Genomic DNA, 27340 nt, shown 5'->3' with positions numbered 1-27340 from the left:
TCTGCCTAAACCCCTCCCAGATGCAGAGCTCGCTGTACGGCGGGAAACCTGCAGGGCCACGCCCTGTGACACGTGGAGCAGAACCACCATCTTTAAAAACCTTTCCCGGACCGTTTTTCTTCCTTCCAAGGCAATCACGCCACATTCTTAAAGCCCAAATATCGCACACGTGTTCTCTACCTGGTTCAGTGTCCTCACCAAGCACCACGAAGACAGGTAACAATTTTAAACAAGTCCCTTTGTTCGGTCTCAGAGGCTCTGATCTTAGCTAGGGCTCTGTCAACTGGTCTCAGGGCCTCCTGTGTGAAAATAGGTGCCTTCTTTTCATCAGCTGTAATTGATAAGTAAAGTCTATCTGAGAAGCAATGTTTATAAAGTGGTTAAGGGTAAGGACTCAGGAGCCAGCTGGCCTGGGATTTGAATCCTGTGCCCTGTGGGTCCCCGGGCAGGTTACTTAACCTCTCTGTGCTTTAGCTTCCTCATCCGCAAAGTGGGAATACTAACAGTACCTACTTCACAGGATTGTCAGGAGGATTAAATAAGTTACATATTTAAATAAACATGCATATACACACATATATAAAATGCTTAGAACAATACCTGGCACAGGAAAGCACTGTTTAAGTGGCTACTGTTATTATTATTGTTGTTGTTACTACTATTTTAAAGCAGTAAGTCCCTTTTGCAAGCTATATACATAAAATTCGTCTCATTTTAGAACCACATCTTAGATATCTACTTATGTTATCTGCATTATTAAATGTTTAGCTGTATAACTGAGAAAGAACTAAGTCTGCTTGAGTTTCTAAGGCCTAGAAATATGGACCCTGGGACTATGCCACACTTCTGCAACTCCCCATCAGCACTAAGACAAATGGAAAGACAGACGATGTTCAAACACCTGACTCAATATCCTGACGCTGGAAAATTCTGAACCACCCGACTGGAGTCACTAAAAAAAGAAATCAAAACCCCCAAACCAGGAAGAGGTGAGACTCAGTGATACTGACCTGCGTTCATAGACAGCTCTTCAACTCCCTAGCTGTGTGACCTCAGCAAATCTTAACCTTCGTGTGTTTGGGCCCCTTCTCTGCAAAATGGAGGCGTGTGTTTTCCCATTTCCCAGGTCTTCGGGCTGCTGAGAGCGAGAACATGGCACCTGCCTCCTCCCTTCCCCTGCGCCCCCTTCACCTCCTTGACTTCGAGGTCTGATGAGATGCCACAGTGAGGACTAAAAAGAGAAAAGAAGAAGTGAATCACTGCTGAGACTGAAGTAAAGAGAGGATGAGAGAGAGTGGAGGTGATGAGAAACTCTCTTAACAGGCACAGGCCGGGGAGAGACAGGTGCTAGCGTCGGCAATCATACCTCTGTCACTTCATCCTCAAGGCCACTGTTAAGCCGACAGAGAAAAACTATAGAAGATTTCAAGAGGGCTGTGAAAGGAAAGCTGCAGAATCAATATGCTAGCTCCAGAAGTATCCCAAATCCTTGATCCTCAGTGTCACTGTTCGTAAGCAGTACATTCTTTTAGTAATAGCTTTTCAAAGGAAAAGACATTACATCCTTCACGTAGTATTCTTAGAAACTGATAAAACTTTCTTCCTCAGATTCACAGCCCACATTTGAATCTCAGCCTCCTCACATCGAGACACTGAAGATCCCTCTGTTTCTCTCTGGTCCTCAGAAAGCAAGCACAGCAGCTGCTGCCCTGCTTTCTGTAATCCATGCTTGTGAGAACCTGACTTCTTCACACCTTTACAAGAGCACAACACCAAAGTCATATCCACTATGACTGGGTTTTGTGTGAATTTCTTGTTTGATTACATTTGAACTTGAAAAAACTTTTTCCTAATTGAATTGCAAAGAATTGGAAGTTAAATAACTTATCTTGAAAACTAGCTCCCAGCACTACTCCTTTAAGACATATGGATCAATCACTTAGTTTTGAAATTTTATAATCCACTTTTTAGAGTTTGAGCAATTTCTACCGATTTTAATTACATTCTTTTCAGTGGAACAAGTAATTTGCATATGCAATCCTTTTGTTTCAGTGGTATTTGCAATAATGAATTTTACCTGAACAATATTCAAAAGCCAAAAAAATGCTTTGTATTCTTTCAGCCAGGAAATGACTTGGTGGTTTGTGTCAAGTATTTTTTTAAAAAATACCTTAGAAAAATACCAACAAAACAGAATAGAAAAAGCCAGCATGCATCACACACAGTAAAAGCAGGTACTGTTTTGTTAAATTTTTGTTTGTATGTATAGAAGTATGTACGTGTGTGTGAGTTACAATGTAAACTGGATTTCTTACTCTGGTCAGAAGTCTGAAAGCCACTGCCGTAGAGGCTTCTATTTGTCAATGAATGAAGCACATGCTAAAGGCATTTGCCTTCCAAGCACTCTGGATTAAGCTGCTCACACCACAATCAGGTATGTGGCTCAGTCCTTCAATGGAAGAAATCAGAGAAATCAAATCTAAATAAGTCAAATAAATAACATACATGATTTCAATTACTGATGCTACATTTTAGGTTGCAAGAAATTGATCTATCAAAAACTCCCCAACAAAAAGGAGAGAAAATATCCACTCCTTCCTCAATTCAACATTCCACCAGAATAGTTACTGCCCTTTATAAAACTGAAATGAAAATAACCTATATATGCTCATAAGTTTTAGCCATGATGGTATTTAAGATTAAAAAATAAAAAACACATTTGAGTACTTATAAACCAAAATATGAAATCACTTTTTGTAAAACTTTAATTTCTGAGACATTTAAAAAGTCACACTAAAAGTATCTCATAGAAACAAGACTGATAACCTGTAAACAAAACACTCTGTAAACAAAAATAATTTGCCAGTGCATCCAAACATTATTTTTAAAGTAACATCATACCTATTTTTTAAAAGTTTAAAAAGTCAGTACTGCATGTATCCTCATACTTAAAAGAAATTATTGTAAGAACTCTGCCTTTATACACTAAGTACTGTGCTAACAACATAGAAAGCCACCTAGGGCTTTCACGCGATGTAAGCCTGTGTTGCTGGCAAATAAGGCGACAGTTACAGAGGCCACAGGGCGGCCGACTGCTCCAGAAAGCCAGGCAGAAGCCGATGCCCCGAAGGTCAGGTATATATGTACCTTTGACGCACCCGAGACTGAGAACCGCCAGGAAGGTTTCATTCTCATCCACTGTCAACCCCTCAGCGTGGCACTGAAGGTGCTAACGTGTGTGTGTGTGTGTGTGTGTGTAATTTTCACATAAAGTCTCATATTTACAGCAGATCTATTTTTACATAGAATGTATATAAAGCTAAACAAATTTTAAATCTAAGAAATATCTTGGAAAATGAGTAAAAATCATTACAAACGTTATAATCTGTAAAATTTATAACTTCAAAATAATTTATTTACATACTGTAGAACCAATGAATGATAAGAATTGGCCCAGTCTCCTCAAGAAACTTTGTGATTGCAGTGCCTAATGTCCTTTTAAAGTAGATCCTAGCGGTGAGAAAACATAAAAGGAGCATTTGATTTAACGCAGTCAGCGATGTACCCCATCGACTTAGAAGGAAGGCAGTTTCAGGCCCGTCCGGCTGCCGGCTCCGGGACCTCGGACCTGAGGCCTCGTGCCCGCCCCGCACTGCACTCAGCTGCAGTAACAGGAAGCTCACGGGTGCCTGTCCTTACCGGTCCTCCGGTGCTCGGCCTCAGTGCGCTGCACCCGCTTCTGCCACAGGTGCATATGCCAGCCTCCAGTGTGCGTCCAAGAGAAGCACCTGCATTCAGAGTAAGTGTCTCACTCAAGAGGAAGATTGTGCTTGTGACCAGGAATACACCAGGTGTTTCTAGAGCCTCAAGTGCTTGTCATTACGTGCAGACCGAGGATGTGACCACTCGTATTTGCTTCCACAGAAGGCATCTTGCACCCAAGGTTCAAAACCGTCCCTCTGTTCCACACAGCAATGAAGAAGCATCCACTAAGAGCTTCAGGAATTTATAATACATTTCACTCCTTACTAATCCAAACCTGGCTTAAGTCCTCTGACGGAAAGAAACTTTCAAATGAACAAAGAGTTGATATAGACATTGAAAAGTTTAATACTTTACTCAAAAATTTTCAGACATCTTACAAATACCCAGAAGCTCTTCCTCTGGATGTCTGCCCTGAAATTGGTGTAAGTTAAAAGTGATATTCTTTTATTTAAAGGAATTCCTTTCTCTTCTCCCCTTGACCTGGTCTGCTCAAAGCAAGCAAGTTTCGGTAAAAATCAAAACTTGCAATTAACACTTAAATAGGTATAATTACCAGTAAAATTAGAAAGCAGCCAATTTCTATTCATTTTCTCAGTATGTGGATCTTATGCTGAGAAATTCACCCATACTAGACTGGTGGTATTTACTGAGTGTTATTTAGAATCACAAAATGTTCTTTTATTTTAAAACTAAGCTGCATTTTAACAAGAAGAGAAGCTCAGAAGGCAATGCAGAGGTATAAATAAATAAAGGAGAAGTATACACAATGGAGCTTTGGGTTACTTTCTCTTATTATATTGGATCTAAGTGGAAATTTTTGATGTCAAAATATATATAGCCTGTTTTTCATAAATTTCTCCCAAAAAACCCTTTAAATTCAACAATTTGAGAAAGCTGTTCTTTTACTTTTGTCTGAACACAATCTGTTGCCAAACACACAGCGCATATGAACATATGTGTTTATAGAAGCTGCATGATATGAATTGTGTGCAAGTGGACCCATCTGCTATTTTTGCATGCACAATTTCTGGTACTCAATCCTAGTGGATGGTAACACGGAGTATAATGTTATAGCTTTTATTCAGTGGACTTAAAGTCAAGAACCCATCCCAAGAATTATTTACAATTTAATAACTGAATGATCATCAGACCACGATACACTGCAAAACTTTTCTTACATCATGAATGCTGATGCTGTGTGTTTTGGGTGTTAAATGGTAACATTCGTAAGTCTGATGTTTAAATTGGCATGTACAGAAGTGATCAAAGCTTGAAGACTGTGGCGATAGAAGGGGTGTCTACCACAGAGCACTTATAGTTCATAATGGACACAAGGAGCACAGGGAATTAAGGGATTTCTGAAAAAAATGTTTAAAAAAAACTGAGTGTACATATAGCCTATAAGGCAAAATCTAAGTTACAAGTGTATTCAACACTGGCAACTATGTTATGAGAGGTAATACTGAATTATATACACAAACTGTCAAAGAACTATGATTACATAATACTTCCTACCATAGCTTATTCCACTGGACAGTAGGAGGTATTCCTGTGGCATTCTACCAAGGCTCAAGTTTTAAAAGAATTTTGTATTTTTCCCTTGACTCAAAGTCCAATCAATATCATCCTGTAACATAAATCAGAACTATGCTTTTGTTTTTTCTTTAAGGAAGTAAAAAATATAATTTGCAACCATTTACAGTTCCAATGTACCCACTGCAGTATCATCTATAAACTTTCATTTTTTGCAGAAACTTCACATCTAAGTACCAAGGATGCCCTTTCATGTAGGGCATGAATGGAATTCATTTTGAATGGAATATATAGCAAGATTTAAGTGAATCCTTAGAAAGCCCCAAAGTTGGCCTTTTCTAACACTCTCACATGGGTGCATAACTGATGCAAGCAAACATGGCCCCAGAAGGCGCGCCGCCCTGAGGAGCCTGCACCCGGCTGGAAACTACAAGGGACCCCCCAAAGGCAAATAAAAAGAAGAAGACCTGCAACAGCCAAGCTCGTAGATTATGAAAACGACACTGACAGGCCCAGGCCCTAAACATGGACCACAGGCAGCAGCAAGCATCCCTGACTGACGGGAATGTCACGAGTTTGGGGCGCTCAGGCTCTTGATTGCAGAGCGGTGCTGTGGGGCTCACAGTGCTTTCTGATGCCCATTTGCAGAAGGCTTTGCGGTTTCTGAATCCCTTGAAGTATCTGATAAGTGAAGTTTATGAAGCCCTGCAGGAAAATGAAGAAAATGTAAGAACTAATGCACTGTTGAGAGGTCGGGCAGAGTGTGCCGTGTTCCTGAGGGAACCGTGCCGCTCTGGCTACACTCCCTGCAGGATGAAAGGGCCCTTCTCCCCACCGGCAGGGCCCGGGCCTGAGCTGAAGACAGCTGCCCAGGAGGCAGTCAGGCGTCCCCTAGTTCAGGGCAGCCTGGGAGTCCTTCCTTCATCCAACAACCCACGGGGCCGGCTCAGGCTTCCGGTGAGATGCAGCGGCCACTGCCCTCCGCACAGCTCCTGCCCCTGCCCCGCCCTCCACCTTGGTCCAAGAGCAACTTCTAATAAACCTCCTCCTGCAGGCTTATCCCCATACCCGAGTGCCCTTCCCAGGGAACAACCTGAAACGAGGATGATCCCATTTTTGTTTTAAAAGACACCCATACATATACACTCCCAGGAAAACACAGGGAAAGACACATCAAAACATAAAGCATGCAAGTAAAAAGAAAAGCAATGGAAGACACTACCAAGAAGAAAGAAATGGCAACAGAACAAACTGACCATAAATAAGATTTCACTACTCAAAGATATTTCACAGAGTAAAAGATTATTACTACCTTTTAAGTTACATTACTTGCCCTCTGTATCATACAGCAATTATTTACATAGTATACCTGACACATAGAACAATACTGTGCCCTCGCAGGCAGAAAAGTGAGAAGAAATTTTAAGAGTTTAAGTGGCATTAAAGCTCTGAGCACTTTAACAAAATGAAGCATAAAGACATTCAAGAACACATAAGCAACACATCCGTGGAAAAGATTTTGAGAAAACAATTTTTATAAGGCTCAGATATTTGTAAAAATATACCTGGATAAGATTATTTTTCCCCTAAAATTTCAGATGGTTGTCTACCTGACTGGTAAGCAGTTTTATATCCCTCATAAGCCAACACAGCACTCCAAAGTTTAAAATTTCTATCACTGCATATCTTAATGAAAGAAAAGGTAAAATTGAGCCTGTCTATGATGCATGACTGGGAAGGGAAAAATAAATCAATCCAGCACACACAAAAAAACAGTTCTTGTCTCAGGAACGGCCAAGCCACTGAGTGACAAAAGGCACCTACAACTGCTGGACATGAGGAAGCGTGTTAACACAGGCCGGCTGCAGAAGGAAGTGGGCAAAGAGAGCAGCGACCAAGTGATCAACGCCCTCACTGGAACAGAACCCCTTTAGGATCGATTATTTCAATGAGTTACTTCTAAAACCTGGGTGTAGCACAGGTTATGCATTCAGGAAAACTACAATGTCTCTCTTCTGCAAAAACAATCAGCTCCACCACCATCATGGTAGCTAAATTCTGAGTGTCTACTATGTGCCAGATGCTCTATGAGGTAGATGTTATGATTCTCAATGCACAGCAGCAGAGGGAAAAATCCCTCCCACCCCACCTCCCACACACACACAAAAGAAGAAGAAGAAAAAAGAAAGGAGATAGTTAAATTTTATATTTTATAATCAAATTATTATTCCCAGTGAAGTCATATTTAAGATCTCAGATCATTCACACATGACATACACTTAATGAGGATCTTTTTCTAGGTATAAGGCATTGCCTCCTTAGAGCATTCCAAAGAGTAACAGAAAACATTAGGGAAAAAAAAAAACTGTATCTATTAGATGTTTTACACAACTCTTGATGATTTCACTGCCTCTTATGGTCAAAGAGCCAACACAACATTTACAACCTTTACCTTCGGTTAAATTACATTTTACTGCTTTAATAAAGACTTCCTTAGCAAGATGCTATCCAGAATACCCAACCCAAACGCTAAATTTACTGCAATTTATTCATAACCATCTCATTTTCGTGAATGGTAAGTAGGAATTTATCTGAGATTATGGCTAACTAATATTGCTGATGCTACAACAGGCTTAGAAATGAAATTTTAACACTAAAAATTTGGCTGAGAGGACTGTTTGATTCTGACTTCATCTTTAGATTTTAATCTGACCAGCAATAAGGAACCTAGGCATTAAAATCCATAAATCCTCTGGTGCTTCAGCTGAAATGAGATGTAACTTTCCCTTTCGGGCCAATATCTCATCAGCCACCCCCTCTCACGATAAATTTGCAGTAAAACAGACATGAATAGATAATCTGAAATCCTTTTTCCTTCCCAAAGGTCATCCTTTCAAGCATCAGGGTTGGAAAGGCTTCGTGGCATGCAAAGCTTTATTGTTGTTCATAAGGTTTAAAGTATCTGAAAACAGAACCTTAAGGAATCAATCATTATGTTGCCTTTTGCAATAGCTAAAAGCCACAAAGGAATATGGAGTATAAGCATTCAAATGATGTCAATTCAGGTAAATGAGCTAATGTCAAGACTTTCTACAATAAATGAGTACCTTTCCCTTCTTTTATAAAATTACACACCCTAAAGCCAAGAGGGTTTATATAGCAAGACAGTTTATATTGTCCTGGTATTCCTAAAATACAAAGCCTGAAATATGTTTAGCACTAATGTTGAAGCAAGCATGAAAAATACGTTCATAGGTTACGTTTGTACCCTTTATAGCTTAGCCAAACCTATGGTTTTTAATACTGTCACAATGCACATGACTCACAGAATACACAATGAATGCCCTCTCTCTTACTAATGCCAAGAACACTAATATTTTTATTCTGAATTATTATTTGACTAACTGAAGAGAATTATAATTGTGGGTCAGCCTGATACCTATAAAATCCAATCCTCAAAAAAACCTTTAACTAGTAAGAGAATCAACACCAAATATAAGCCTTTAGCATATCATCATCCTCAGCTCACCACACCTCCCCTCATCATAGTAACCAAAGAGCTACTGTTTACTGAGCTCTTACCAGGTACTAGGATTATGCTTAGGCCCTTAAAAGAACTATTTCAGCTAATATTCACAACAGTCCTGAAAGAAGAAGATATTATCACCATTTTACAGATGAGAAAGATGAGACTTAATGAAGTAATTTTATACAAGAGCATAACCAGTAAGTAGTGGGTCAGGAATGTGACCTCTAAGGATTTACACATTTGGAAAAATGAATAGGTGAAGACTTAAAATTAGCTGAAATGTCAAAATTATTAATAAGTAGAAAAAGAGAAAAATACCCATAAACCTCAGAATTACCTAGGGCCTTGAAAAGTTCTTCTCGTACAGCGGAGGTGAATTTTCTGACCAGACACAATGTTGTCATAATAGCAAAAAGCAAATTGTAGGATAACACAATATAGAAATTTCCCAGCCAATTAAACCTTCCAAAGTCTCCAAGTAGATCAAATCTAGTGATTCCTGTTAAAAATAAATAAAATAGCCCTTAATAAAATCAGGTACAATAAATTTATATATATATAACAAAATAAAGTACAAATCAGATAGATCAAATTCTATGGACTTTCTCATTTCTGTTAGTGGGATCCTAGGTAAAACGCAGGGCTGTTACCTGGTGGGAAAACCCCAGTCAACCCTAAGCGACTCTGCCCACGTATCGCAGCCTCTTGGAAGCGATGAGCAAGGGTGCCGACGCGAGTCACTCGCTCAGAAGTTCCGCCGACATCCACAAGAAACCCACCGTGCCGCTCGTGTGGGGCGGGAAGGCGCAGCCTGCTCCCCTGAACTAGCAACCCAGGGTCGTGATGGAAGAGACACCTGACAGACCCTCTCACCTCCCCCACCCTTGTCCCCTCTTCATGCAGGTTCCTGTTCACATGTCACCTCCTCCGAGAAGCCACCTGGGTCCCCTACCCAAGACAGTGGACCTGCCAAGGCCCTGCACCCTGATTATGTTTCTTCACAGCACACACTGCCTGAAATGTTTCTTATCCTTTGTGGTTTATTTATTGCCTACTTTCGCCACTAGAATGTAAGTTCTATAAGAACAGGGACTGTGTCATTTTCATTCCTATAATTCCAATGCCCAGAGCAATGCCTTGCACATACTTAAAACTTATTACATAACGAATAAACAAATAGAGTGATTCCTTTCCAAGGGAAAAAACACACACACACATTATTCATCTGAGTTGGATGCTACAGGCTTGTGCAGGGAAATGGCCAAAGCTGGAAATACAGTGTAATTATGTCGTACAGGTTGGAAATGCAGTGCAGTTGTATCATATATGCACTGAAGTTACTTAAATTCACCTATACACATTTAAAAAACAAGTCTTTTTATTGAAAAAGAAATCTGGATAGTCATTCTATTCAATGAGCACGTGTCCTAGGCCCAATACTTATTGGAAAGAATATGCGAATGGTAGGGTTTTTCTGACTACTGGTAAATGAATAAATAAATAAGTAAAACAGCATTCAAGTGGTCAGTCAACTGAGAGATGACAGGATTGTGGACATTCTTTAAGGAAGAAACTGAAGAGCTACTCGGGGCCATATAAAAGTTTAACCACAAAGGACTGTATAGACAAAATCATGTACCTTTAATTTTATGGGTGATCTAAGAATTTCAAAAATAACTTTGACTAAACTCAATTTCACCTTATCAGCTGACTTTTAAACTTAACTCTCATCCCCACTCAATGAAATCCCATCACCTATTATACAGACAGACTCCCCAAAAGCAGCTTATGGAGACAACAGAAAAACAGCAGGTTTCAAAGAGCAGCTCTTTCGTAGCCACATCTATCCAGGACCAATGTATTTGAATTTGAGAGACAAAAACCTATCATAATATTTTAAAGAAATATAAGGTTAGTGAAAACATACAATAAAATATCTTTTAAAAGAAGGTAAAAGGGACCCAGACCCTAGTAGAGTATGCAGCGTAGGTCACACCATGAGATCATGGCAACAATCCTGGCGGCAGTTTATCAGACTAAAGACTTAATAAGACTTCAATCTATTAAAAAGAATATGGGACTTCCCTGGTGGCACAGTGGTTAAGAATCTGCCTGCCAATGCAGGGGACATGGATTCACGCCCTGGTCCGGGAAAATCCCACATGCCGCGGAGCAACTAAGCCCGTGCACCACAACTACTGAGCCTGCGCTCTAGAGCCCGTGCTCTGCAACAAGAGAAGCCACCGCAATGAGAAGCCCATGCACCACAACAGAGTAGCCCCCATGCGCTGCAACTAGAGAAAGCCCACGTGCAGCACCAAAGACCCAATGCAGCCAAAAAATAAATTAATTAAAAAGAAAAAAGAATATGTATCTAATCATATATATTATTTTTCAAATGAAGTACCACTTAATTTAAACTAGGCAGTTATATGTAAACAAGGTACAGTCCTCCCAAAATGAACTTCAGTGGTTTCATGGCCCAGGGATCCCAGATAAGCATATTTGATTTTATGCATTTTTTAAAAAACATTTATTTATTTTTGGCTGCATTGGGTCTTCGTTGCCGTGCGCGGGCTTTCTCTGGTTTCGGCAAGCAGGGGCTACTCTTCGTTGAGGTGCCCGCAGGCTTCTCATTGCGGTGGCTTCCCTTGTTGTGGAGCACGGGCTCTAGGAGCGCGGGCTTCAGTAGTTGTGGTACGTGGGCTTAGTTGCACCGCGGCATGTGGGGTTTTCCCGGACCAGGGCTCGAACCCATGTCCCCTGCATTGGCAGGCGGATTCTTAACCACTGCGCCACCAGGGAAGCCCAGCATATTTGATCTTTAGGGTCAAAGACTCCTGAGAATCTGGTGAGAGCCACGGAATTTTTCACAAGAAAAACACACATATATGAGGGGGTGCGCGTGGGCGCACGCACACACACACACACAATTGTGCATATCATGAAGCTCATATTTATGGAGGAACTGACAAATAACAGAATAAAAACCCTCACCCAGATGCGCTATAAGAGTCTTATCCGGTCTCAAAAATTTTTGATCATACACCACTAAAAGCAAAGATAAAATCAGAGTACATATACCCATTATATGTGTATTTTAATTATTTATAAACTACTGATATATACGTACTACTCACTGACATATACATTATTTTACACACAAAACAAAGACTTTAAAAATTATAACAATAGGGCTTCCCTGGTGGCGCAGTGATTGAGAATCTGCCTGCCAATGCAGGGGACACGGGTTCGAGCCCTGGGCTGGGAAGATCCCACATGTCGCGGAGCAACTAGGCCCGTGAGCCACAACTACTGAGCCTGCGCGTCTGGAGCTTGTGCTCCGCAACAAGAGAGGCCGCGACAGTGAAAGGCCCGCGCACCGCGATGAAGAGTGGCCCCTGCTTGCCACAACTAGAGAAAGCCCTCGCACAGAAACGAAGACCCAACACAGCTAAAAATAAATAAATTAATTAATTAATTAATTTTTAAAAATTATAACAATAAAAATAAATACAAGTTCTAATAGTTTCTTCACACAGCCCAATGACTTACTTTGTGAATGGACGGGAAACAAACTCCACTTTGGAAACCACAGTCGTATGCTAAATAGCAATTTGGCACTGCCCAGAACTTGGCCTGTGTCGTGCTGGGACAGCACCACTGCATGAGAGTGAAGTCAGGGGCAGAAAGCATTTGCAGAGTGAGAAGGGAAGGTATGTTATGAACAACAGAAAAATGCTTTCATTAGAACTTCTTAGTGGACTCAACTTGGTATCTTGAGAATCAGGACCCAGTGAGAAACACCAGGCAAAGAGCAATCTCTCTCATTAGGTGTCCTGGTCCCCAGATACCTCAGGTTGGCCTCACAGACAGAAATCCAGGAGTCTGTTGCTAGAGTACGTGTGAGGCAGCAGACAAAATATTAGAGACTATAGGGACGAGCTCTAAAGACCTTGTTGTTTCAAATTTAATGTTTTAAAAATCTAACTAATATCGACTGACTAAAAGATTACTCTGGTACCACACAGTTCTTCACTTCTGAAAATCTTCTATTAGACAAGAAGCCTTAAATAATCACTTTTCTAAAATGTCTGAGAGGATTGTGTCACAGCAATAGTTAAACTGTACAATGTACTTTTTAATTCTTTTCTTCCAGTTTTATTGAGATATAATTTACATACCTCATTATGTAAGTTTAATGTGTGCAGCATAATGACTGGACCCACATACAAAAGAAATGATTTTTTTTTTTAAATGGTCTTTATCCTTAGATGATAAGGATATTCTTTTTTTTTTTTTTTAATTTTATTTATTTATTTATTTATTTATGGCTGTGTTGGGTCTTCGTTTCCGTGCGAGGACTTCTCTCTCGTTGTGGCAAGCGGGGGCCACTCTTAATCGCGGTGCGCGGGCCTCTCACTATCGCGGCCTCTCTTGTTGCGGAGCACAGGCTCCAGACGCGCAGGCTCAGTAATTGTGGCTCACGGGCCCAGTTGCTCCGTGGCATGTGGGATCTTCCCAGACCAGGGCTCGAACCCGTGTCCCCTGCATTGGCGGGCAGATTGTCAACCACTGCGCCACCAGGGAAGCCCAGAAATGATTATTATAATAAGTTTAGTGAACATTCATCACCTCAGATAAAAATTTAAAAAGTTAAAAAGAACTTTTTCCTTGTGATGAGAACTCTCAGGATTTACCCCCTTAACAACCTGCCTCTACAGCACACAGCAGTGTTAATTCTAGGTATCACGTTGCACATCACACCCCTAGTACTCATTTATCTTGTAACTGGAAGTCTGTACCTTTTGACGGCCTTCATCCAGTTCCCCTTCCACCCACCTCCCGTCCCTGCTAACCACAAATCTGATCTTTTTTCCTATGAGTTTGTTTTTGAAGTATGATCGACCTAAAACACTATAAGTTCCTGTTACACAACATAGTGATTCAATATTTCTATACATTTCAAAATGATCACGATGTCTAGTTACACAGTTATTGACTATATTCCCCACACTGTACATTTCAGACTGTGAATTCTGCAACTCTAACCTCCTCACCTATTTCTTTCCTCCTCTTACCGCCCTCCCTCTGGAAACCACCTGCTCTCTGTATCTATAACTCTGTTTCCATTTTGCTATGTTTGTTCATTTGTTTTGTTTCTTGGATTTCGTATTATCAGTGAAATCATACAGTATTTGTCTTTCTCTGTCTGACTTATTTCACCAAGCGTAATACCCTCTAGGTCTACCCATGTTGTCACAAATGGTTATATTTCAATCTTTTTTATGTTTGAGTAATATTCCACTGTGTGTGTGTGTGTCTGTTGTGTGTGTGGTGTGGTGTGTGGATATACACACACCCCACATCTTTATCCATTCATCTATTGATGGGCACTTCGGTTGCTTCCATATCTTAGCTATTATAAATAATGCTGCAATGAACATAGGGGTGCATATATATTTTCTAATTAGTGTTTTCATTTTCTTCAGATAAATACCCAGGAGTGGGATTGCAGGATTGAATGGTAACTCTATCTTTAGTTTTTTAAGGAACCTCCCTACTGTTCTCCATAGTGGCTGCACCAATTTACATTCCCATCAACAGTGCAGGAGGGTTCCTTTTTCTCCATACCCTCTCCAGCATTTATTATTTGTAGACTTTTTGATAATGGCCATTCTGACCAGTGTAAGGTAATACCTCGTTGTAGTTTTGATTTGTATTTCTCTCATAATTAGCAATGTTGAGCATCTTTTCATGTGTCTTTTGGCCACTTGTATGTCCTCTTTGGAGAAATGTCTATTTAGATCTTGTGCCCATTTTTTGATTGGGCTGTTTGTTTTTTTGATATTGAGCCTTTGTATATTAACTCCTTATCGGATATATGATTTGCAAATATCCTCTCCCATTCAGTAAGCAGCCTTTTCATTTTGTTGACAGTTTCTTTCATTGTGCAAAAGATTTTTAGTTTGATGCAGTCCCATTTATTTTTGCTTTTTTTTCCCTTGCCTGAGGAGACAGATCCCAAAAACATATTGCTAAGGCTGATGTCAAAGAGCATACTGCCTGTGTTTTCTTCTAGAAGTTTTATGATTTCAGGTCTTACACTTAAATAATCTGTTTTGAATTTATTTTTGTGCATGATGTGAGAGAGTGGTCCAGTTTGATTCTTTTGCATATAGCTGTCCAGTTTTTACAACACCATTTATTGAAAAGGCTGTCTTTTCCCCCATTGTACATTCTTGCCTCCTCTGTCATAGATTAATTGACATAGCTGCATGGGTTAACTTCTGGGCTCTCTATTCTGTTCCATTGAGCTATGTGTCTGTTTTTGTGCCAGTACCATGCTGTTTTGATGACTGTAGCTTTGTAGTATCGTTTAAAATCAGGAAGCATTGATACCTCCAGCTTCATTCTTCCTTCTCAAAATTGTTTTGGCAATTCAGTATCTTTTGTAGTTCCACACAAATTTTAGAATTATTTGTTCTAGTTCTGTGAAAAATGTCATTGGTATTTTGATTGTACTGAATCTGTAGATTGCTTTGGGTAGTATGGTCACTTTAACAATGTTAATTCTTCCAATCCATGAACACAGTATTTCTCTTCATCTGTTGTGTTGCTTTCGATTTCTTTCATCAGTGTTTTCTGAGTACAGGTCTTTGCCTCCTTACTTAGATATATTCCTAGCTATTTTACTCTTTTTGATGCAATGGTAAATGAGATTATTTTCTTAATTTCTTTTTCTGATAGTTTGTTGTTAGTGTATAGAAATGCAACAGATTTCTGTATACTGATTGCTGTATATTAATTTTGCATCCTGCAACTTTATGGAATTCATTGATGGGGTCTAATAGTTTTTTGGTGGTGTCTGTAGGATTCTCTAAGTATAGTATCATGTCATCAGCAAACAGTGACAGTTTTACTTCTTCCTTTCTAATTTGGATTCCTTTTATTTCTTTTTCTCGTCTGACTGCTGTGGCTAGGACTTCAAATACTATGTTGAATAAAAGCAGCAGGACTGGGCATCACTGTCTTGTTCCTGATCTTACAGAAAATGCTTTCAGTTTTTCACCACTGAGTATGATGTTAGCTGTGGGCTTATCATATATAGCCTTTATTATTTTGAGGTATGTTCCCTCTATCCAGTTTGTGCAGAGCTTTTATCATAAATGGATACTGAATTTTGTCAAAAGCTTTTTCTGCATCTATTGAGATGATCATATGATTTTTATGCTTCAAGTGTCTTAATGTGATATATAACATTGATTGATTTGCAGATACTGAACCATCCTTGCATCCCTGGAATAAATACCACTTGATTTATTTATTTATTGGTGTATGATCCCTTTAATGTACTGTTGAATTTGGTTTGCTAAGATTTTGTTGAGGATTTTTGTACATGTTCCTCAGTGCTATTGGTCTGTAATTTTTTTGTGTGATAGCTTTGTCTGGTTTTGATATCAGGGTGATAGCATGCCTTCCTTTGCAATTGTTTAGAATAGTTTGCAAAGGACAGGTGTTAACTCTTCTGTAAATGTGTGGTAGAATTCATTTGTGAAGCCATCTGGTCCTGGACTTTTGTTTGCTGGGAGTTTTTATTACTGATTCTATTTCATTACTGGCTATTGGTCTGTTCATATTTTCTATTTCTTTCTGGTTCAGTCTTGGGAGACCATACATTTCTAGGAATTTGTCCATTTCTTCTAGGTTGTCCATTTTATTGGCATACAGTTGTTTTTAGTAATCTCTTATAATCCTTTGTATTTCTGTGGTATAGGTTGTAATGTCTTCTTTTTAATTTCTGATATTAATTTGGGCCCTCTCTTTTTTTCTTAACCAGTCTGGATAAAGGCTTATCAATTTTGTTTATCTTTTCAAAGAACCAGCTCTTAATTTCATTGTTCTTTTTTTTTTTTTAGTTTCTATTTCATTTATTTCTGCTGTGATCTTTTACGATTTCTTTCCTTCTACTAACTTTGAGTTTTGTTTGTTCTTCTTTTTCTAGTTCTTTTAGGTATACAGTAAGATTCTTTATTTGAAATTTTTCTTGTTTCCTGAGGTAGGCTTTTATCACTATAAATGTCCCTCTTAGAATTGCTTTTGCTGAATCCCATAGATTTTGGATCATTGTGTTTTCATTTTCATTTGTCTACAGGTATTTTTAAATTTCTCCTTTGATTTCTTCAGTGACCCATTGGTTGTTTAGTAACATATTGTTTAGCCCCCACATGTTTGTGTTTTGGGAAGTTTTTTTATTGTAGTTGATTTCTAGTCTTATAGTATTGCAGTTAGAAAAGATGCTTAATATGATTTCAATTTCCATAAATTTACCAAGACTTGTTTTGAGGCCTAGCATGTGATCTAGCATGTGCAGAATGTTCCTTGGGCACTTGAAAAGAATGTGTATTCTGCTGCTTTTGGATGGAACAGTTTGTATATATCTATTAAGTCCATTTGGACTAATGTACTTTTTAATTAAAAATACCAACACAAGAAAAAGTAACAATACTTAAAGTTTTAACTTAATAAGACATACAAATGTAAAATACTTCAAAATCTCTATTTCTAGGGAAATATATAAAAGGATACTAAGGCAGCAAATTTTAAAATACTACTAACTATAAGAAAATTTCAATTACCAAATGCTGTCATTTCACTCTCCTAGTCAAATACTGAAATGCTTATTCCCACTCGGAAGTTCATTTCTTTAAAAGATAAGTAAAATATATACCAGGTAAGAAGCTCAGTTAGTTAAACAGCAGCTAAGCATAAGGCCACATTATCTGAATTATCTGTCAATAAAATACTCTTCATAACAAACCTAGTGCAGCTCCCTGCACTAGGATTCAACTGAAAATGTTTTATGCATAATTCCTTGAATAAAGATCTTTTTGAATCCATACCTATAAAAGAACTAAGGTACAAAACAAAACCTCATTTCAAGAAAGAGCTGGTTACTCCACCTGCAATATGAGTCAAGAGAATTTACGTTTGTTAGCCCACCTGAGTCAACTTAGACTTTTAGCAAGCAGATTCATGTTCCTTAGCTAGCAAGAAGTTGAGAGAGAATTTATAAAGCCTGACACACTAAAAGGATCATTAAAGTAACTTTCTCAATAAATCATGTGTGCTGGCATATCACACAGATGGCTGACATGAATATCCATGGCTTTAATGAAAGACTGCCAAAAAGAGCACATACTTTTATTATAAAAAACAAATTTATAAATTAAGTGTTCTTTGACAAAACATTGGGATTAACACATTTCCCCCCTCTCTGGACTCCCATAATAGTTAGTATAAATTATTATCTTGACTAGATTTTTAAATTCCCTTCTCTAAACAAGGCTTTTGAAATAAATTTACCTACAGTGTCAAAAAATAAATGTGACTTAAAGAGTATGAAATAATAAAATCTACAATCAATTTTGAATATCATTAATTTCAGGACTAATGTAAATAGGCTGTCAATTATTTTATTTATTCACAAAGAAAGTAATTCTAAAACTAATGAGAGGTTCCACTTTTGGGGGGTAACAGAAGATGATGTTAAAGGAAAGAGTTTAAATCTGACCAGTCTTACTCTGCAAATAGATTTTCATTATATTACATCAATTAGAAATATGTTTATTGACTTCAGATTCCAGCCAAAACTAAGTGAAGGAGACCAGATTTTCCCTCACACCTGAATCAATCAAAAAACTGGACCAAATATACAAAACCGTGGTATTCGAGACCCTGAACATCTAGCAATGAAGGTCAATGATGCTGACATGAGAAACAAGCAAGGTGGGCCCTTTGTTTGTCATAGCTCCTGCCTAAAGAGGGCTTTCTGACTCAGAGTGAAAAGGAACAGGGACAGAGTCCAACCATCTCATCGAGTTGAGGTGCAGGTGGAGCTTGGGACAGCATGGTGGCTAGAGAGCTGAACAGGGTGGGAACCTGAGAGGTGTGCACAGGACGTCTTGAGTATTCAGTCGGGAACTGACCAACACGTTGCTTGTGGGAAAACAACCAACCCAGAAATGACACAGATGACAGAATGAGTATGAAGGACATTAAAACAATTATAACTATATTCCTTATATTTCAGAAGCTAGAGGAAAGCATGAACTTGTTAAGTAGAGACATAAAAGATATAAAACAGACCCAAATTTACCTTCTACAGAGAAAAATTGCAATGTAAGGTATGAAAAATACATTAGATGGGATTAAAGACAGATTAGACACTGCAAAAGATGAGATTAGTAAACTTGAAGACATTTTCAACAGAAACTACTCAAAATGAAATACAGAAAGCAAAACAAAACAAAAAAATGAATGGAGCATCAGTGACTAAAAAAGAAAATGATTATGTCAATAGATGCAGAAAAAGCATTTAACAAAATACAACATCCACTCCTAATAAAAACTCTAGCTAAGCAGGAAAAGAAGGGAATTCCTTCAACCTGGTAAAAGGCATCTACAAAAACAAAGAAACAAACAAAAACTATAGCTAATACCAGTTAATGGTAAAAGTCAGAATGCTTTCCCACTATGGTGAGGAACAAGTCAAGGACATCTGCCCTCACCACACTTCTATTCAACATTGTACTGGAGGCCCTAGATAATGCAGTAGGGAAGAAAAATAAATAAAAGCATCCATATTGGAAAGGAAGAAGTAAAACTGCCTTTATTCACAGACATCATAATCATCAAAGTAGAAAATTCAATGAAACGTATAAAATAGATTTAACAGAATTACTAGAACTAGTAAGTGAACTTATTAGCAAAGTTGCAAAATAAAAGATCAATATACAAAAATCAACTGTATGTCTACGTACTAGCAATGAACTATTGGAAACTGAATTTTTAAAAAAAAATACCATTCACAACAGTATCAAATGTGCAAGACCTGAACATAAAACTACAAACACTGCTGAGACAAATTAAAGAACTAAATAAGTACAGACTGTTCAAGGACTGAAAGACTCAATACTGTAAAGACATTAATCATCTCCAATTTGTTCTACAGATTAAACACAGTCCAAATCAAAACCCTAGCAGACATCTGTGTGAAAAATGACAAGCTATTTTTAAAAGTCATATAGGAATGCAAAGGACTTAGAATAACTAAAACCACTCTGAAAAAAAGAACAAAGCTGAAGGACTTACACTACCTGATTTCAAGTCTCATGATCAACCCAGAGTAATACAGACGGTGTAGTATTGATGTAAAGACAGAGACATCGATGGAACAAAATAGAGTTCAGAAATAGATCTGCACCCACACATACATGGACAATAGATTTCCAACAAAGCTTCAAAGGCAATTCAGTGGAAAAGAATAGATTGTTCAAGCAGTGGTGCTGGAATAATTGGTTACCAAATGCCAAAAAATAAACTTTCATTCATACCTCATACAATATATAGAAATTAACTCAAAATAGGTCATGGACCTAAGTATAAAATTTCTAGAAGAAAACATCGGAGATAATCTTTGTGATCTTGGGTTAGAGAAAGATTTACTAGGTATGACACCAAAAGCACAATCCATAAAAGAAAATTTGGTAAATTTGTTTTCATCAAATTAAGAATGTCTGTACTTTGAAAGATATTGGTAAAAGAATAAAAAGACAAGCCACTGAATGGGGAAGATATTTGCAAATCACGTATTGTGATAAAGCACTTTTAAAAAATGAGCCAAAGATCTGAATAAATATTTCATCAAAAAAAATATACAGATGGCAAATGAGCACATTAGTCATCCGGGAAATTCAAGTTAAATCCACAAAAAGATACCACTACACACCTATTAGAAGGGCTAATGTTAAACTGACTGACTATACCAAGTATTGGTGAAGATGTAGAAGAACCAGAGTTTTCATACACCTGTGATGGAGATATAAAATGGTATAAGCACTTTGGAACAGTTCAGCCGTTTCTTTAAAAATGAAGTATACACCCAGGCATTCCATTTCTAGTTACTACCCAAGAGAAATGAAAGCCTAAGTCCATACAGAGACTCGGATGTGAATGTCCATGGCAGCTTTATTTACAATAGCCAAAAGCTGTAAACAACTCAAATGCCCTTCAGTGGGTGAATGGAAAAACAAATTGTGGTATATATGTACAATGGAATACTACTCAACAATAAAAAGAGAGTGAACTATTGACACATGAAACAACATTGATGAATCTTAAAATAAATACACTGAGTAAAAGAAACCAAAAAATAGTACACAGTGTATGATTTCATTTATAAAATATTCTAGGAAATGTGAACTAATTTATAGTTATAAAAAGGTCAGTGGTTGCCTGGGGATATTGCTGGGGCGGGGGTGTGGGGGGGGGAGGGACGGAGACAGGTGTGAGGGAGGAACTATACAGGGCCAAAAGGAAACATTTGAGGGTGACAGACTTATCCACTATCTTGATTGCAGTAACAGGTTCACAGTTACACAAGTTATGTCAAAACTTACCAAATTATATACTCTAAATATGTACAGTTTATGATATGTGACTTATACCTCAATAAAGCTGTTAAAATGCATTTATCAGGCTTCAGACTATATATCCCATATCATGCATGAATATATTAGTGTATGGCTGTGTCAACTAGATTTAATTAGAAAGTCTATATTTCTGTATTTGCTGTTGTGGTATGAGTTAAATTTTAAAGTATTTTTGAGTTCCTATTCATATTCCTGACCCTACACAGGTACTGTAAGAGTTACAAGTAAGTATGTATAACATTTATTCCCTTCATGGAATTGAGAGTCTTCCTAAGAAGATTTTCATGACATGAAATACTTCCGGCACAACTAAAAGTCTTTGTACAGTTAAGTGAAATGAAAAATTGAAAAGCACACGAGTTCCTCCATTGCACACACGTCCTAAATGCTATGTGCAGGCACTGGATACACTTGACCATTACTTCCCTTAAGGAGCTCACAGTTTTATGGAGTGAAGAGAAAAGTGAGCAGTTAGAACACAATGCGACAAGTGACATGGCAGATATACGGAGGACTGAGAAAAGTATTTTGGGGGTACACAGGAGGGAGCTTAAAGGGGGAGAAATTCAAGGAAAACTTTACCTGTGGAGTTAATAGTGAGCTGACTCTCAGATGACATGTTAGGTTATGCCAGAGAACAGGTGATGACAAAATTATTCACACAGACGAAGTAACATATTCAAAGACATAGTGGGTACACAGCAGTATTTGCTTCCCATCCCAACACAACTGAAGAGCACCCCTTTTATTCATGATGGTTCAGAACGTAAGGCTCGGAGAGGCAAGAGATGTAGTTGGACATACAGGCGGAGTTAGGCATAAATGTTCTTCTGGGCCACCTTATGGAAACAGGTAATTATTCTAATGGCCAAAGACTTTAAAGCACTGGGAGCACAGTAATGACAGGATCACATTTTCACTGTAAGAGAAAGAAGTGCTGAACTAACCCTTAGATCATGACTAAACTCTGGGTGGAGAGGAGGGTGGAGGAGACACTCCCGCCTGGGATGCTATCAGTACAATAAAGGCCCCTGTTGTCTGATCCCTCTTCCTTTATCAAGTGCGTAACACTAGAGAGACAAATAAGTCAAAGACTGACTCATAGTCATAACAATATTTAGGCCTCAGGACCAAAACTACAGCTACATAAGGAACAACCATCTCTGAGAACAATCTGAAGACTAGCAGAACAGATTTTTCAACAACTAAGGATATAAAGAAAAGGCCACTTCGAGATGGATGCGCAGAGACCTGGTCTAGTCAGAACCCACATCCCCCAGTGTAGCAACCCAGAGCAGGAGGGATATCATGACGGCACAGGTGCCCCCTGAGGAGCAAGGGGTCCAGGCGCCATGTCAGGCTCCCCCGCCCAGGGGACCTACACCAGGAAGATGAGCCCTCACAACGTCTGGCTTTGCAAACCAGCAGAGGCTAATCTCCAGGAGAGCCAGAGGGCTGCTGTAAGCCAAGACTCCGCTCAGGAAGGGCACATGCACCAACGTACTCGCTCTGAGTTCCAGCAGAGGCAGCAGCTTGAAAAGCAACTGGGTCATACAAGGAGACTTGTGACTAATTTTAGGGGGTGTGGAGGAGCAGGGATCTGGTAGAACTTTCTCCAGGGACAGAAGTGCTGCCATCTTTCTCTTACTCTCCTTCCACCTGGCTGGCCTGGTACTGGGAGGCACCATTTCTATCACTGTCCATGAACCTAGCTAACACCATGCGGCCCATCCTGGAATTCCCGTGAGGACCAGCCCCTCCAAAGCGGCTCCTGCCCCACCCCACCTGGCAGGCAGCCTCAGCCAGCACTGGTGCCCCTCCAAAGCAGCTCCTGCTCCAAGGGGCACCAGTGTGCCGGTAGCAGTTGCAGTCAGCTGGCCTGGGGGCCAACCCCGCCCACTAGTGCCCGCTCAGCAATCGTGGCCCAGCCACAGCAGGGAGGTGCGTGCACCCCACACAAGGGGATGCCCCTGAAGCACCTGGCTCTGGTGACTGGGGGTGGGATTCACAACGTGGCCCCATAAGACACCTACATACGGCCATTCCTTCAAGACCAGGAGATGCAGCTGATATGCCTAATACACAGAAACAAACACAAAGAGGCAAACGAGGAGACAATACCTTCCGGATGAAAGAACAAGACAAAACTCCAGAAAATGAACTAAATGAAACGGAGATATGCAATTTACCAGATAAAGAGTTCAAATGAATAGACATAAAGAGATGCTCACCAAACTTGGGAGGAGAAAGGATGAACTCAGTGAGAATTTAAAAAAAGAAATAGAAAAAAATATATATATATATGTCTATTTTTTAAATCAGAATTGAAGAATATAATAACTGAAATGAAAAATACACTAGAGGGAATCAACAGCAGGTGAGAGGATGCAGAAGAACGGATCAGCAAACTGGAAGACTAGGTAGCAGAAATCAATCAGAAGAGCAAAAAGAAAAAAGGACTTAAAAAAAATGAAGGCAGTTTAAGGGACCTCTGGGACAACATCAAGCATGCTAACGTCTGCATTACAGAGGTCCCAAAAAAAGAAGAGAGAGAAAGGGACAGGGAATCGATTTGAAGAAATCAGCCTGACAGCTTCCCTAACTAGGCAAAGGAAACAGACATCCAGGTCCAGAGATCCCAAACAAGATGAACACAAAGAGACTCACACCAAGTCACATTATTATTAAAATGTCAAAAGTTTAAGATAAAGAGAGAATCTTAAAAGCAGCAAGAGAAAAACGACTAGTTACATACAAGGGAACCCCTACAGTTCAGCTGATTTTTCAGCAGGAACTTTACAGGCCAGAAGAGATTGGTATGATATACTGAAAGGACTGAAAGGAAAAAACTTACAACCAAGAATACTCTACCCCAGGGGTCCCCACCCCTCCGGCCGTGGACCAGTACTGGCCCTCAGCCTGTTAGGAACCGGGCCACGCGGCAGCAGGAGGCAAGTGGCAGGTGAGCAAGCAAAGCTTCATCTGCCGCTCCCCAGCGCTCGCGTTACCACCTGAACCATCCCACCCCCCCTCCCCCATCCATGGAAAAACTGTCTTCCACAAAACCGGTCCCTGGTGCTGAAAAGGTTGGGGACCGCTGCTCTAACCAACAAGACTATCATTCAGAATTGAAGGAGAAATAATTCCCCAAACAAGCAAAAGCTAAAAAAGTTCATCACCACTAAACTGGCTTAACAAGGGACTTCATTAAAGGGAAAAGAAAAGGCCACAACTAGAAACAAGAAAATTATGAAAGAAAAAAAATCTCACTGGTAAAGGCAAACATATAGTAAGGGTAGTGGCTCAACGACCTGTAAAGCTAGTATGAAGGCTAAAAGACAAAACTGGTAAAAATCATCTGTATCTAAAATAAATGGTTAAGTGATACACAAAATAAAAAGATGTAAAATATGACATCAAAAACATAAAGTGTGATGGGGAGGGAGGGTGGGATGTAGTGCTTTTACAATGCACTCAAACTTATGCAACCGTCAACTTATAATGGACTGCTATATACATAGCAGGTTGTTACACAGGAACACCATAGTACCCACAAACATAAAACCTATGAAAGATACACAAAAACTAAAGAGAAGGGAATACAAACATAACACTAAATAAAGTCATCAAATCACAAAGGAAGAGAACAAGAGAAGAAAAGAACAAAGAAGAATTATCAAAAAACGCAGAAAACAATTAACAAAATGGTAATAAATAAATACCTCTCAATAATTATTTTAAATGTAAATGAATTAAATGCTCTAATCAAAAGACATACGGTGGCTGAATGAAAAAAGACCAGACCCAAATATATGCTGCTTACTAGAAACTTACTTCAGATCTAAAGGCACACACAGGCTGAAGGTAAAGAGATGGAAAAAGATATTCCATGCAAACGGAAATGAAAGGGAAGCTAGAGTAGCAAAACACAAATTCAAAAAGACACATGCACCCCAATGTTCACTGCAGCATTGTTTACAACAGCCAAGATATGGAAGCAACCTAAGTGTCCATCTATGGATGAATGGATAAAGAACATGTGATATATATATATATATATATGTATGTGTATATATGTATACATATATACACATACATACAATGGAATATTAGTCAGCCAAAAAAACCTGAAATCTTGCCATTTGCAACACATGGATGGATCTAGAGGGTATCATGCTAAGTGAAATAAGCCAGACACAGAAACACAAATACCATATGATCTCACTTATATGTGGAATCTAAAAAACGAAACAAAATGAAAATAGGCTCACAGATACAGAGAACAAACGGTGGTTGCTAAGGGGAGGGGAGTGGGAGGGTGGGTGAAATAGGTAAAGGGGATTAAGACACACAAACCTTCAGTTATAAAAGAAATAAGCTACAGGGACATAATAGGCAGCATAGGGAATATGGCCAATAACACTGTAATAACTCTGTATGATGACAGATGGTCACTAGGCTTATCATGGGGATCAATTCATAATGTAGATAAATGTCAAATCACTATGTTGTACACCTGAAGCTAATATAATATTGTACATCAACTATACTAAAATAATAAACAAATAAATAAATAAAAATTTAAGGAAAAATTTAGCCCTTGGAATTAGATTACCATGTCAAGGAAACAGGGAAGAGAACAAATATCAATATTTACTATCTACTGTGTAAAGATCTTTTCTTAAAAATATAATTTATTGAGATGAAATTCACATAGCATAAAATTAACTAAATAATTCAGTGCATTTACTGCATTCACAACATGTGCAACCACCATCTCTATCTAACTGCAAAACATTTCCATCAGTTGAAAGTGAAAGCCCCTACCCATTAGCAGTTTTTCCTCACTACCCCTCCCCCCAGTCCCTGGCAACCACTAATCTACTTTCTGTCTCTATGAATCTTCCTCTTCTGGACACTTCATATAAGTGGAGCCATACACTATGTGACCTTTTGGGTCTGGCTTATTTCACTCAGCACAATGTTTTCAAGGTTCATCCACGCTGTAGCGTGTCTCAGTGCTTCATTCCTTTTTCTTTTTTTGTTTAATTTTGGTAGAACGAGCATAACATAAAATTTACCACCTTAATCATTTTTAAGTATGCAGTTCGGAAGTGTTAAGTACCTTCACACTGTTGTACAACTAACGTCCCGAACTCTTTTCATCTTGCAAAACTGAAACTCTGTTCTCACTAAAGAACAATTCTCCATTTTCCTGTCCCCCAGGCACTGGGACCCACCATTGCACTTTCTGTTTCTATGAATTAGATGACTCTAGGTACCTCATATAAGTGGAATCATACAGCATCTGTCTTTTTGTGACTGACTTATTTCACTTAGGCATCATTCCTTTTTACAGCTGAATGATATTACATTGTATGTATGAACCACGATTTATTTATCCATTCATCTGTCAATGGATGCTTGCGTTGTTTCTAACTTTGCCTATTATGTAAGGGTCTTTTAAAATAATACGACTAGCACACTTGGTCACAAAAGCTTGGAACACGGAAATACAGGTAACCAGGATGAAAGCAGGATGCCTGGAATATCCTGGTTCACCTGTCCTGAGACAGTCCACCTTCACATGGTGGCATCCAATGACGTCACAAAGATTTATTAACTAGGGACTGTGAGGGATAAAAAGACGCATAAAATTTGGTCTTGCCCTTTAAGAAATGTAAAGTCCCTTGAGAAAGTCAATCCGCATAGGTACGTATACCACAAGGCTGAAACAAGAATCTGGTACACCTTCACATACGACAGAGGATGCAACCTGGCCTAAGAGGGTGGAAGGACTTGCACAGGCAGAGAAAGGTTGAGACCGTGGGAACAGTGTGAACCAATGTGGGCCTGGAGATGGAAAAGTGCATTTGCAAATATCACATCAATTTTAGTCATGACTATTTACATGCTACAAACTCATTTTGTCCTAAGGTGAAGCAATTTAACTCAGTAGTCCAGATGAACTAGCATATGTGAATTTTAATACAAATTAAAATTAAATGAATGGTAATTA

The 27340-nt window shown here is 39.0% G+C and overlaps 1 protein-coding gene across 8 annotated transcripts in view; it reads right to left on the bottom strand.

Moving 5' to 3' along the window:
* Positions 1–4086: 4086 nt before the first annotated feature.
* The window catches only part of LMBR1 (limb development membrane protein 1), a 141970-nt gene continuing 118716 nt past the window's right edge, over positions 4087–27340 (bottom strand). For 6 of the 8 annotated variants that reach the window (XM_059932948.1, XM_059932941.1, XM_059932944.1 and 3 more), the window contains 2 exons: positions 9165–9326; positions 4087–6003 (listed from right to left, as the gene is read on the bottom strand). In XM_059932948.1, coding sequence (XP_059788931.1) covers positions 5918–6003; positions 9165–9326 — 248 coding nt within the window. In that variant the 3' untranslated portion in view covers positions 4087–5917. The remainder of the gene's footprint in view (positions 6004–9164; positions 9327–27340) is intronic. The other 2 variants (XM_059932942.1, XM_059932949.1) reach the window with 1 other exon arrangement.

This window comes from Balaenoptera ricei, chromosome 9 (genome assembly GCF_028023285.1).
Source record: "Balaenoptera ricei isolate mBalRic1 chromosome 9, mBalRic1.hap2, whole genome shotgun sequence".
Classification (NCBI taxonomy): Eukaryota; Metazoa; Chordata; class Mammalia; order Artiodactyla; family Balaenopteridae; genus Balaenoptera; species Balaenoptera ricei.
The sequence above is the reverse complement of the archived record's forward strand: the minus strand, read 5'-3'. Positions and strand labels throughout refer to the sequence as shown.